The sequence below is a fragment of the Diceros bicornis genome, chromosome 9 (genome assembly GCF_020826845.1).
Source record: "Diceros bicornis minor isolate mBicDic1 chromosome 9, mDicBic1.mat.cur, whole genome shotgun sequence".
Lineage (NCBI taxonomy): Eukaryota > Metazoa > Chordata > Mammalia > Perissodactyla > Rhinocerotidae > Diceros > Diceros bicornis.
In genome coordinates, this window is record NC_080748.1 from 73,647,467 (window position 1) to 73,661,159 (window position 13,693).

A 13,693-nucleotide genomic window follows, 5' to 3' on the forward strand; every position below is an offset into this window, starting at 1 on the left:
GTCATGAAAGACTCAGTGGCCAGTCCTCCCTTGGGAAAGGCAGATATAGTTTCAGAGATGAAAGGTATAGTTTAAAACACAATGTTCTAACCAGTGACCACCACCTCATACATTGATAACTGATCAAAAGGCAAGGATAGCTGTTATACAAACAAGTTCATACTATTCAACATTCTTTCTACAAACGTTTATAAAGACCTGGCCCCATGATAAGCAACAGGGATACAGACAGAAAGGCACAGAGCCTACCCTTACATGACTGCCACTTACTGTGGCATGTGTGGTTATACAGACCTTTCCAATCTGAGCTTATTTCCAAGTATCTTGAGCCCTGGGTCCTTCATCCCTCTCACTGTTTCTTCTCAGAGTCCCTGTCCCTTTCGTGCTCTTCCCTTATGTTCTTCTCATTCTTATGTCACTGAACATAGTGATTTTTCTGAATGTGTGAGTTTCTATGTATGTGGGGATGTTTGCATCCACATAAGAGAGTGAGTACAATATAGAGAAATTCTCCTTTTTTTGTTCTAATAAAGGAGTGGTTTTCAAAACTGATTATAATTGGGAAGAATGGGGTGTGGGAGGAGGAGAGGAGGGGAGATGAGAGTAAATTGGTTCCTTAGTGCTGATGAAAAAGGAATTCTTTTAGAGGTCAAATGTGGTCTTTTATACGTTTCTCCAGTATGAAATCCATCTTACCATCCGCTTCCTGAAGATCTCATCCTATGAAAAGTGAATTTTTTTTCATTGTAATCATCCTTTTAGGCCAGCCCCAATTTATCCTAACTGGTATGTTGATTCTTAGGAACAAAGAACACATTTTTCTATTGAACTAATATTGTAAGTCATAACTAGGTATCAAGGATATCTCCAAGGCTAGTCAGAACTCTAGTTGCAAGAGACAAAAACCCAACTGGAGCAGCTTAAGTGACAAAGTTGGACTTGACCAGATCATGCAGTGCCCTCCAAAGAGAGTGGAGGTAAGATAGGGCTCAGGGGTGCCTGGATCTGGAAACTTGAAAACCAGTAGGTTTTTTCTCTTTTCTGCTTCTCTTGGTCTCTATCAGCTCCATGCTCTAAAAGCAGCTCCTCCATAAGATACGACCATGGCTTTGGACACCTATAGGGACACATTCTTACATCTTTTGACAAGAGAGAAAACAGTATCTTCTACACCAGCTCTAATTAGGAAAAAAAACAGTTAAGGGTCATTTTGGTGGCTGTCCTTGTGGTCAGAATAAGAGCATGCTCTGATTGGCTCAGCCTGGGTCACAATGGCCATCTCTGGCCATTGGGCACAAGACGAGGTTCTGGGAATATAAAAACTTAGTCCCTGTACCTCAAATACCTGTTAGTACAACAAACCACCGGTACTAACAGTGACCTTAGGGCTGAGCCCTGGATTTATCCGAGCCCTGATTTTATCTGCTGGTTTCCTAGAAGTACCAGTTCTAACATTTGTGATCAATATACACTTCAGGCATTGAAGGAATAGTGCATCTCTTATATGTCAACCGTAGATGACCTGGGATGATGAGGATAAGAGAAGAAATGGCCATTTACACAAACAGGTCATTCTTCAGCCCGATATCTTTAAATTGAGACTGGACACTTCTATGGGTCGTTCTGCGCATTTTCACGTCATACTCGTCAAGATGCATAGAGGTTATTGCAGTGGATGTCAGTACATTTAGTTACCATAGTTTCCTGGATTGTTACACTGTGCCCAAATTTGGAGTTCTGATATTTCAGGGGATCTTGCAGCATCGTCAGACAACCCAAAGGAATGTAGTCCCAGAACAAAAGCCAGCTTCTTTCTGACAATGACATGAAAATTACTGAATCTATAATGTCTTTTTAGTTGAAGTGAGAGGCTCATTTGAGACCAGCCTAGGTGCAGTTGGATAAAGTCAAAGTATTCTTACTCTAGTAGCAAGATTACTCAGTATGCTGAAGAAAAACTATTATTTTATTTCCTTATTTAAAAAAAACAAATGGGAGTGACAACTGCAGTCAGAAGATATTAGTATTCCATTCACCTGGTTTCCATATCTGAACACAAAGAATTTCTGTAGTGTACTTTTTATTATTGTTTGGGGATTTCCCCTAGTTTTGATTAATTGGACCTTGAAAATGATGTTAAAGCTTTGATTCCAGAAAAAGAGACATTTATTTCCTTTAGAGCCTTATTCTTTTACAACACATCTTACACATGAGCATCAACCTCACCGGAAATTTTTAAATGTGAAAATAAGCCAGAAAGAGCTTCTCTTTGGTAATTTTAGCACAAAGCGTATCTGATCTCCAAGAAAGCAGTCTTTCTTCAGGCACACCAAAATGGGGCAACATAAGGAAATACCTATTTTGTAAAAAAAAAAAAAAAAATCAGGACGAGCTACTATCAGCTAGGTAAGTTTCAATTGTTCAAGAAAACATGTGCAGGAACTTTGAATTCCATCCTATGTGTCCACAGCCTTTTGTTCCACGTTAAAGTGGCAGCTCTGATTATTGTCATCAGGGTTTCCTGACTCCTCAGACTTGGTCTTTGCCTGTAACGCCTGGCAAGGGCCCTTGGTTTGTGTGCCTTGACTTGCTGTTGGATTGTTCCTTGATCCAGAAAAGGAAAATCCTGGCTGTATGTACACAAAGCTGGAGGAGGCCCAGAGGTGGCAGAGGATCAGAAATGTTGGTGAGACCAGCAAGAATGGATGCCAAGTGTCTGGCATAGTAGGGGCTCAGTTAAAGAAAACCTCTTTCTCTGCATAGGTGCCTAAGGAAGCTCTCAAGACACACTAGGCTTGGTGATCTCTAAGGTCTGTTCTAAGCCTGAAGATCTTTCACGATAGGTAAACAAGTGCCAGCAGCCAAATAATATGCTCTAAAACGGAACATCTGTGTACTACAAAGCTGTATTATAATATGATTATTCATCCATACAGATTTTTTTAATACATTCTACATATGTGCCTCAAAGTGTGAGGTGTGCAAGATGTTAATATGTATACTCAATCCTCCAAGACTTTAGTATTTCCTTGAAAAGACAAGATATTTGCATCTAGTGAAGATAACCCACAATATGCAGGGGTAGAAAGGGAGATGCTGCCGCTGTCCAGCTCAGTTTAGAGCTCTTTTCTTTACATTCCTAGATGATCATAAGTTCTTGTGGAAATTGTTTTATCAAACTAAGATCAGAAAAAAGAGAACATAAACCTTCCAGGTGATTATCCTAGGGAGAAATATTTAATATTTCTTTTTGTACCTGGAGACTTCATTAAATGATGTTTTGTTAAATCAAAATTTTGTTCATAAATACCAGGCTTTGGAGACATAATCACTCTTCTAGTTAGCGTATTAGAAAAGATCAACCCAATAGTAGATTGGTTCTATAACTCCCAAAGACTGTAAAAGTGAAGGGAAGAATCGAGCCCACAAAGTGGAAGCCAAAATGATTTTGAGTTTAACTATCCAGTTAATGTTCTCAGTGTACTCTATGAGAACAGGCTCTGTCACCTTATATAGTTAGAACAGATTAATTTAAGCTCAAAAAAATGCATTATGTAGCAGTGTAAAACTCTACAGGAATGAAAGATTTTAAACAAAAGTGATGTCATGGACGTTACATAATGGTGAACTTACATTTGAGGAAAGAAGATCCGGTACAAAGAAGCTTTCTTATTGTGGAGCTCGTTAGTTTTTAGAAAATGTTCACAATTCTACTTTAGGAACAATGATTTCATATTATTTGATGGCCACTCTCAAGACTGCCTTCCAAAACATTTTCTCCATTGGCCATTCTAAATCTCTTCTCTACCTATAGTCCCTTCCACTTTATTTCTAGTCTTTTTCCTCCCATGGCTCTTTATCTCCTTTCGTCTCTATACTTGTAACCCTGAATCATCAAATGATGATGAACAATCCTTTATTTGCCAAGGAAAATATCATTAATTGTTTCCCATTTTGAGGGTTTAGTACATTTTATTTCATATGTCATAGTTCTAACTCAGAACTTTAAAATATAACATTTTATATTTATTATACAAACCTCAGGGATTTACCTATTGTGCTAACATAGAAAAGGGGTATTTCATTTTTTATTTGCATTGGAGCTATTCCTTTGAATTTCTTTATTTTCACAGAATTCCATCATAGAATTTTTAGATTTTTTTATAATAATTATCAAGGAATAGGAAAATTTTTTCATCGTGGTCTAAATCAATCAATATTTGTTATTATTTCAGCTGTTTAAATGAAATTATCTGCCCAAAAGTATGGTTATAAGTTAAAGATATTATTTTACTTCTAATATTTCAAGCAGTTCTTTGCTATTTTTTAGCTGTTTGCTATTTTTAGCTATTGTACTTGTTCTAGCCAAGAGTTCCACATCTCATTAACTGGGTTGGTCACTGATCATAGCTAAAAGTACAAATAGAATTATTAAATATAAATTATTTTGATACCTGAGAACACTAAATACCTTTTTAAAGGGTATTTTCTTAGTGTAATCCGGTAAGTTGTTTGAGATAAACTGAGTTATAATTTCAAATGTAGTGGAAAACATAGAATGGATGATAAGTTAGTCATTAGAAACAGTATGATGGAATAAAAGTGGGAAATTTGAGAAACTTACTATTCAAATTCAAAACTTGTTAAATTTGGAGCCTTATTCCACGTTGCCAGATCCATACTAGCAGAGTGAAGAGAAGAATTGAGACAATTATCCACATGATTCAGACAAAAAATTAAGATCCAAACCCAAACAGTTTTGCCTAAATAATCTTGTGTTTGAATATTTTTTTGCCTGAATTTTTTGTCTCAGTTTGCCACTTCATTTTGTTAGGCTAGATCTTCATTAAAAATTATTTTTATAAAAGTTAAAGCTATCTTTTTTTTCGACTTGGATCTTATACTTAGTGCATTCATTATTTTGTAGTTGAAAACTAACTTATCAGAAGTTCTTCAATCCTATGGCCCTTAAAAGTTTTGCATTTTTTTCTGAAGCAATATAAAAAATGCTTATGGTGTGTATGCAAGCTGCTGTTTTAATTAACTTTCCTGAATTTCAAACATCTATATTTTACTCTCTTATATGCTTTTAACTAAGGTATAGTAGATGCATTTTTGCTTCAATACTAATTTAAGGTGTAATATTCATTTCTTTAGAGAACATTTTTGTTGTTGTGCATGCCTAGTGTTTTGTACGTTGTATATTGCATTCAGAATATTTTTTTCCTTCTCACCTATCCACAATGCAATGCCGTTCCCATGATGCACCTCTGCTTGCTGTTTACCTGTATGTTAATTCGCTTGAATCCCATTGGCCCACTGCCATCATGTGCTCGCTGCCTGTTATTAAAAGACTCAGTCGACTGCCAAAGCAATGAAGCGACCTCTCGAAGCATCTGTAGACCTGGTACTTTGACCTTTCACCTTTCGCTTTGCATGTAGCTTTTCAGAGAACCATCTGAGATTTGTATTACTTGTAAAATATTGGTTGCAAACAATCATTATTATTAATTAATGAAAAAATTCAATAAGGTGTTTAGCCATCTCATTTTCATATGTTATATGTGAAATAAATTAATCCTAACGAATTTTAATACCTTTTCCAAAAAAGTGAAGCAAATTTAAATTACTTGGCTCGGAAAATACTGATTATAATTCTTATTAACCTTTAAATTCAAGAAATTGCCATTTAGTTAAAGAAACGAATAGGTATTAATAATAACACAAATGCTTCTTTCCTCCCTTAGAATAGTTTAACTCATTTTAAAAGCTGAAGCCATTTTTTTTGTTGTTGCTTGATAGTTTTTCTTTTCCTTAGTTGAGATGCTACCGTTTTTGGGTTACAGAAGTCATGCTTTCGCTCTCAATAACAAATTCTCACTCATTCGACATTGCCGCTGTTTAAATTAAGGTGCATGGCAGAGGCATCTCCTTAGCTGTCATTTTTAAAAAGAATGTTGCAATTGATGATCTCTGTGGACACTGAAGGTGTGTTTACTTTGAGTTATACATATCTTATCCAATTCTTCACTTCTAGGCCTTTCCTCCTGGTGCTCTTCATCCTTTACCAAAGAGACAAGCACTTGAAAAAAGCAACGGTGCCAGCACGGTCTTTAATCCCAGCGTCTTGCACTACCAGCAGGCTCTAACCAGTGCACAGTTGCAGCAACACACGGCGTTTATTCCGACAGGTACGTGCCCTGACAGTTCCAAGTCCTGTGTCCGTGTGCCCTTCCGGTCATGTGCTTCCTTCTCATTCCTTTAAGCTGTTTGGTGGCATCTAGTTTGCTTTTAAAGGTACAATAAATACAGCCTGAAACTCATCATTGTCCTAGCTATCTAGATATATTTACCTTGCTTGGAATGATAGCTAAAGACGGTTAGGATTCTAAAGCCAAATATTTTATGGAGTTAAGTGCCAGATTGAACCCATGAGTAGCAAATAGCAGTTAGGCCTTTTGGTTTCTTGTATTTACATATGTCGTGTAGAATTGTTCATGTAAATAAGACTTTTTATGTGTGACAATTGAAATTTGTCATTAACCCTGAATGACCTAAAAATAGCAATTCCAGTAAATACTAACCTTTTTTTTCTATTCCTATTCAGAGCACTAAAAAAACGAGGCTATTCAAATTAAAGCAATCTTCTACTCATATTTTTACATCCATTCTATCTCTTTCACCATCCTTCTCAACTTCCACCAAGTTCACAAATATATAGAGCTCTTATCCTCGGTTTCTAAGCCAATGCCTGATAATATTAGGTGCTAAAGTGCATTAACTCTATCATTCCACTAAGAGATGAATTATATTAATCATGGAATCTTGCAGTTTTAGGATTCTTAGTGATCCCCTCATCCAGTTTATTGTTTTACAGATGAGAAAACTGAGGCCCCCTAAACGTAAAGTGACTTCCCAAGGTGGCACAACTAACGAGAAAAAGACCTAGAGCTTAGTTTCCCTGTGACCAGTCCAATTGACATGACATGACACCACCTGGCCGCCTTATGTGGAGGCCACAGAGTTCTCCTTTAGAGCTTGGCATAAACATCAGATAAAAGGGAAGGAACCAAAGTAGAATGCATGTCAACCCTCCTCCATTTGCCCACCTCCCTGCCCACAGACCTACATACACGATATACAAACACAAAGAGTCACCATCAACTGACTGTGGTTTTGACATTTTTGTCTGTGTTAGATGCAGGGATTATATTCTCAAAATAAATAAAATTTGCTAGAGTGTCAAAAAAAAAAAAAAGAGAGTGACTCAGGCCTTTGTGAGAAGAATGTCCTTTGAGTTCTTAGTTTTGAAGTCAAAATTTTCATCCCCTGCTAGTGACTTGAAGGTAATTATACATGAATAACAATTTTGTCAAAGACAGTTTGTTGATCCTAATCCACACTGTTGGACTTTTCAGGTTGATTATCCATTTCCTTAAATCCCGGAGCATATCAGGAGTTAACGTAGGAGGTAGTTGAATAAATATTTCTATGGTATTCTTTGTATAAAATCTGCACTTTGAAATGAATTATTAACCCATTAACAATATTTATTATAGTAAAAATATAAATTACATAAGTAAAATGGTTCTTAGTCTTTAGTTTTCTTATTTTAGTTCTGCTCTTCTCTTAAATAGACTCATAGACCTGTAGAGTGGGTCTCTAAGTCAGTACTTATTGGGGCTTTGCTGTTGTCCTATTCGAACTTTAATTAGTGACATTTCAGTGCAGTCATAGCACAGCAGTATTTGTACTTGTAATCCACTTGATGTAACATGTTTGTAAAGTAATTACTAGAAGGTAAACTTTCCTCAAGGTCCTGTGTGATTTCTACGAGTGTCTTATTTTATAGACCTCATTACTAGATATTTTAAGAGAAAAAAATTAGGGAAGAATACACCAAGGAGAAACCATAAAAGGGCAAGTCTGTTTCTGAAAACTGGATAATAACGCCGCTACCATTTCCAGGGAACGCCTATGAAACCCTGGGGCTAAGCCCTGGCAAAAGACTGAAGCCCTCTAACTCGACTTTAACACTTCAATCCAATAATGACTGCTTTGTTAAATCACTGAAAGAATCCTCATTTGAAAATATTTCACCTGGAAACCATTAAGACTTGCAAAGCAACAATGAATAACATCCCTTATGCAATGATCTAATTCCTGTTGATGAAACGCTTAGTACTGAGGACCGATAGGCTGTACTGGCTGCTGTTGTTGTGCACTTCCGCCCTCTGCTGGATGCTTTAAGAACTGTTCAAGTGTGTCCGGCAACCCTCAAGTGAGCCGGCTGCGGGAGCAGAAAAGTGGGTCCTAGCCCACTTATTCTGTGAACTAGAAGTGTTTCCATCTGTAACATGATATAAATATCATAGTGAACAAACATGTGGATCTCATGCTCTGAAATGGTATTTAAACTTCTAAGAAGTGTTCATGTTTCTCTTAAATGTTGAAAGAGAAAATAATTTTATTAAAAGAAAAGTAGCATAATCTTTCCCCCGCTGAAATCCATAAAAAGAAATATCAGTGTTTATTTTGGCTCTAGCTTTTTATTTCAGGCTTTCTTTCTCATAAACCACATTTTCAACCTAATTTTAAAATGATAGTGATAATAATCATTCGTTGTTTTTTCAAACTTCTGCAAATTAAATGATGATGTTCAAAAATATTTTTTGTAACTTGGTAGATGGTGGGCCATTATTTTTACACTCAAAGATTTTAATTTTTCTATAAATATTTTAACAATTATCATATATGAAATGAAAAGCTTCTTATGTTTCCCTGGAGGTTACCCCTTATTGAAAGGTCATTCATAGTGAAGTTTTTTGATATGCTACTAAAATTCTCCCATTGACACAAAGTGAATTTGGATTTAAGGAGTTCTGCCTCTAGGCCGTGGAGATATTAATATAAAATATTATGTAAAACATGAGATTCTTCTCCAAAACCATGCTAATGTAATTATCACCCTGGTTGATGCCCTGGCACATTTGCAGTGGGTGGGATTTTTCCTTTTTTGATAGGTATTATTTTAACCTAATGGTTATACTTTTTCTTTGCTATGTTAGGAATGTGGCAAAAACCACACATACTTACAAAAATAGTAGCATAATAATTCTTGGCATTTCTCTGACAGGTTTATTCTGAGTTACTGTAAGTGTTCTTATAGACATTATCTCATTATTCTTCAAGACAGTTCTGCCGTTGGCAGGCATAATTATTTGCATTTTGCAGATGGAAAAACTGAGGCTGTGTCTATGCTGCAAGGTGGAATATATAATTAATGGAATTATCCAGATAATCATGACTCACAGATTCTGGAGTCGAAATATTTGTGCAACTAAAGCAGAAAACATTTGCGAAGCCTTTGTTGATAGAATTAGTGCCTTAGTGAAATGCTTCAGCCAGTCAGAACAAAGACAACCCACTGACTCCTTCCTTGATTTATTTCACTATATTGGAAATATGGACTAAATAGAACCGGGGAAAGTGCTTGCACAAATATTGCCTGAGATCAGAAACCATAACGTTACATAAGGCTTTCACATACCTTGGTGAAAGATCTGTCTGTGTTTAGTGGAAACTGTATCTATATAACCACAGCAAAATTTATTTATCTCATTCAATTCAGCAAACAGTTCTTGAACACATAGTATGTTCTGGGTTTCAGAGCCAGTAATGGGAATACAAAGGAGTTCAGAACAAGGAGAAAACCAAATATAATGCAAAACGTTAAGGGCTACCTTAGGGTATGAGCAAAGCTATTTGAGAGCGAAGGAGAAAGAGGCAGTGTATTTGGCCATCAGCACGTACCGTGGGTGGTGGCGACAAAGGATGTGGAGGAAGAAAGACTTTCCAAAGGAGGAGAAATTTGCTTAGGACTTTGAAAGGAAGATTTTAGCAGTGGGGGAAAAGCATCCAGGCAGAGAGGACAGCATGTTTGGGAAGAGTATATTTGAAGAATAGCAAGTTGTCCATTGTAGCTATAGTGTGGAGTACTTAAGGGGCTGTGGTGGGGGCAGGCAGGAGTGGGGTGGAAAGGCAGAGATGGGGCTTGAAAAGATGATCAGGACCAGAATCTGGCATTTACAGCCACACACGGCAAAAGCTGTGTGTTTCCAATATTCATATCACTTTTAGGCCACATGGAGAGAGAGGCTCATCAAATCAATTTGGTTGAGCATTTCAGCCACATCCTGAACTGGCCAAAGTGACGGGTCCAAACCTAGCCCCATAAGGCTGCAGGAGCTGCTGTTGATGGTTTGCAACCCAATGACATTCACATGCATGAGAGGAAAGCCCTCCAAGAAAGCCCCTTCACATTGGAATGCAAGAGAATAACATGGAATTTTTATAGGGATAACTTTGAATCCAGCCGTGGTCGACTTTAAAGTGAAATCATTCACAAACTGGGTATTTTAATAAATTTTAGGAACAAATTGCTCCCAACACACTCTCACTAAAGACTGAGAACATTCATTCAACCAAGTGACCATCTGTTGTGTGCCCCATAGACCTAGACAGACATGAACCTCGGCCCCCCCACCCAGAGTTTACAATATAGGACGAGAGATGAATGTTCAATAAATACCCATATAAAGAAATAATTAAAATTTTTATGAGTACTATGAATGGAAAAGTAAAGAGTTCTGAGGCTGGCCCAGTGACATAGTGATTAAGTTCGTGCGTTCCACTTCAGCAGCCTGGGGTTCATGGGTTCGGATCCTGGGCATGGACCTACACACCGCTTATCAAGCCATGCTGTGGCAGATTTCCCACATACAAAATAGAGGAAGGTTGGCACAGATGTTAGCTCAGGGACAATCTTCCTCACAAAAAAAAAAAGAAAAAAGAGAAAGTAAAGAGTTCAATAAGATTAAAAATAGAAAACTGATTTCAATGGCATGTGGAGATAAGTAAAAGAATAATTGAACAGTTTTCTAAAGAAGTGACATGTACCTTGAGACCTGGAAGATGAAAAGAGTAGAGTAAAGATTATTCTAGGCAGAGGGGACAGCTTGTAGAAAGCCCAAACGTGGGACAAAAGCGTGATGTGTTTGGTTCAAAGAAATGAAAGGCTGATCTTTCTGGATCGTGGTTCCAGGGGGAGAGGGGTATAGAATGAGCTGGGAAGTTAGTCAGAGAGTGGACCCTACGGGGCCTTTATCCTAAAAGCAACGAGAAGGCAATGAACGATTTCCAGCAGAGAAATGAATAGACCTGTATTTGGAAAGGTTTACTCTGCCAGCAGAGTGGAGAATGGACTAAAGAGAGGATAAGAATGGAAGCAGGAAGACCAGTTAGGATGTTATTGCATAGCCGAGCCTAGAGATAACGGTGATCAGGACATGAGAAGTGGCACTAGAGATGGACAAACAGGCAAACACAAGATGCATTTTAGAAACAGGATTGCTTTGGCTTATTGGAGAGTTGGACCAGGGAATCTCACGAGGGAAAGTAGTGTGAGGCATAACTTTCATTTTAGGCTGGAGCTACTACATAGATGGTGATGTCCATCCAGCATTTCCTGAGGTGGAGAAATAGATTCTGTGGGAAAGATCAACTCTTGGACATGTTGAGACACTTGTCAGACATCAAAGTAGAAAGGCCAGGTGAGAAGTTAGATGAAAGCACCTGGAGCTGGGCAGGATACATAAATTTGGAAGCCTTGAGCTCATAGATAGTATTTAAATGCTGGATTGAATGATATCATGGATTGAATGATAGACGAGGAAAAAGTATAGAGTAGATGAAAAGGAAGCAGAACTGAGTCTTTAAAAACTCCAGCACATAGAGATATAGAATGTGTGTGTGTTTGTGTGAATGTGTGTGTCTGTGTTATCAGAAAATCCAAGGAAAAAGTCGTTTATTATAGAAACTGAGTGGCCAAGTGCTAAATGTTATCAAGACTCAGGAAGTTAGATGAACACAAAAGAGTTCCTACTGATGGCAGAAATATGGAGTTATTTGGTGACAAGAGCAGTTTGAGTGGACCGGTGAAAATGAAAGCCAAATTGGAGAGGATTGAAGAATAAATGGGGGCAAGGAAGTGAAAATTTATGTGTAGGTAACTTTCCAGAAGTTTGATTGTGAAGATTAGAAAGATGGGGCTGGAGAAAGGGTCTTGTGAACAGGATTTTGAGGTGTTTGTGTGTGTGTTTTAAGTTGGATATATTAGAACGTGTTTGCTGAAGAATCCAGTCGTAGCCCAGTTAAATAGCCTCTTTTCCTGACTAGTTAATGGCATCAAAATGCAGATCAGGCAAAAAGTCTCCCTCAGGTGTCAACAGTTCAGCAGAGAGAATAAAGACTCACACATCTCAGATTCTTCATCTAGTATTTCAGAGGGCAGTTCTAAAACCCTCCGTGGGTACACCTAAGTTCATTAGAAACTAATTCTCTGGCACCTACATGGCACCCAATCTTCAGTTATCTAAATCCTTATATTACCTTGATTTCATTCTAAGGAAATGACCCAGAAGTAGACAATTCCTTTCAATATGGTTCTTTTTTCAGTACTCTATGACATACATTACTATTCATGGTCAGAGTTTTCTGATTCAAGTACATTAATAAGACCGCCCACAGGTAAGGCAGCCCTTCGCAAGGAAGGGCTGAAATCCTCCCTTCCTACCTCCAGCTGACCCGCTTAGACACCAACTTGAAATTTACTAGGAGTTTTGCCAAAAGTCCCTCTCAAGAATCATCTAATAACAGCCATGACAAAAATCCCTAGCCCTGGTTCTAACTCAGCCCCGATTCCGCACTATTTTGCCCCTACGGTGTTTAGGCTTTATTGCTAGGCACCACTCCTTTAACATAATGAATCTCGTAGCAGAAAATAGATCACACAGACATCCAGGTCATTCTGTCACAGGAACCTCAGTCTTCCTACATTGTAGGGCTTTCAAGCAGTAATCTAAAATTCATCTGACCTACAAGCCTCTGATTTGGAGCACACGGAATCCTAATTACTGTTGTTATTTTCATATTGTTATTGACACAAAACATTTTACAATCAAACAGGTCGGTGTAATCTAGTGAATACAAAACCTGACCTGGATTTAGGAATAGAATTCTATTTCTAGCCTTACGCTTGACTCACACGAATGCATGACCTTGGAGTAGTTACTATGCCTCAGATTTTTCATCTGTAAAAAACTCACTTCCTACCTTGGAGGATTAACCTGATAATGTCTGTAAAATACTTGGAGGTCTTAGGGAAGGACACTGCAGCATTCTCACCTGCCATTCTTATTAGAATCATGTCGATATGAATAGAAAGTGTGGAAAGTAGTCTAAGGAGTGAGCTTTGAATAATATTGGCTTAAAATAAGTCAGATATATTTGTGTCAGTGCTGAAAATGTGAATGACTCTAAAGGGCTGTGTTAACTAACCCTACTTATTTCTGGTTGTGCTTCAATCTCACTTTGAATGTTAACTCTAAACCGCTAACCTGTTTCTTTTCCTCTATTCACTTTTCCCACCTACCATTGCATGACACGCAGGGTCAGTTTTGTGCATGACACCCGCTACCAGTATTGGTAGGTTTCAACCTTTTTTTATTTGTCTTTTATATTATGTACAATACCTTCACTTGCTTGAAATTTATTTCAGAGACGGTAGAAATGCTTAGGAACTGGTAGATCTGAAGGCTTATTTGGCTTTAGAGTTAATGTAGAGGTTTTTAAA

At 37.7% G+C, this 13,693-nt stretch overlaps 1 protein-coding gene across 4 annotated transcripts in view; it reads left to right on the forward strand.

The window, feature by feature from the left end:
- MBNL2 (muscleblind like splicing regulator 2) overlaps positions 1-13,693 on the forward strand; it is a 153,127-nt gene that overhangs the window by 113,644 nt on the left and 25,790 nt on the right. For 2 of the 4 annotated variants that reach the window (XM_058548395.1, XM_058548396.1), the window contains exons 6-7: positions 5,354-5,407; positions 6,038-6,191. In XM_058548395.1, the coding sequence (XP_058404378.1) occupies positions 5,354-5,407; positions 6,038-6,191 (208 nt within the window). The remainder of the gene's footprint in view (positions 1-5,353; positions 5,408-6,037; positions 6,192-13,693) is intronic. The other 2 variants (XM_058548397.1, XM_058548398.1) reach the window with 1 other exon arrangement.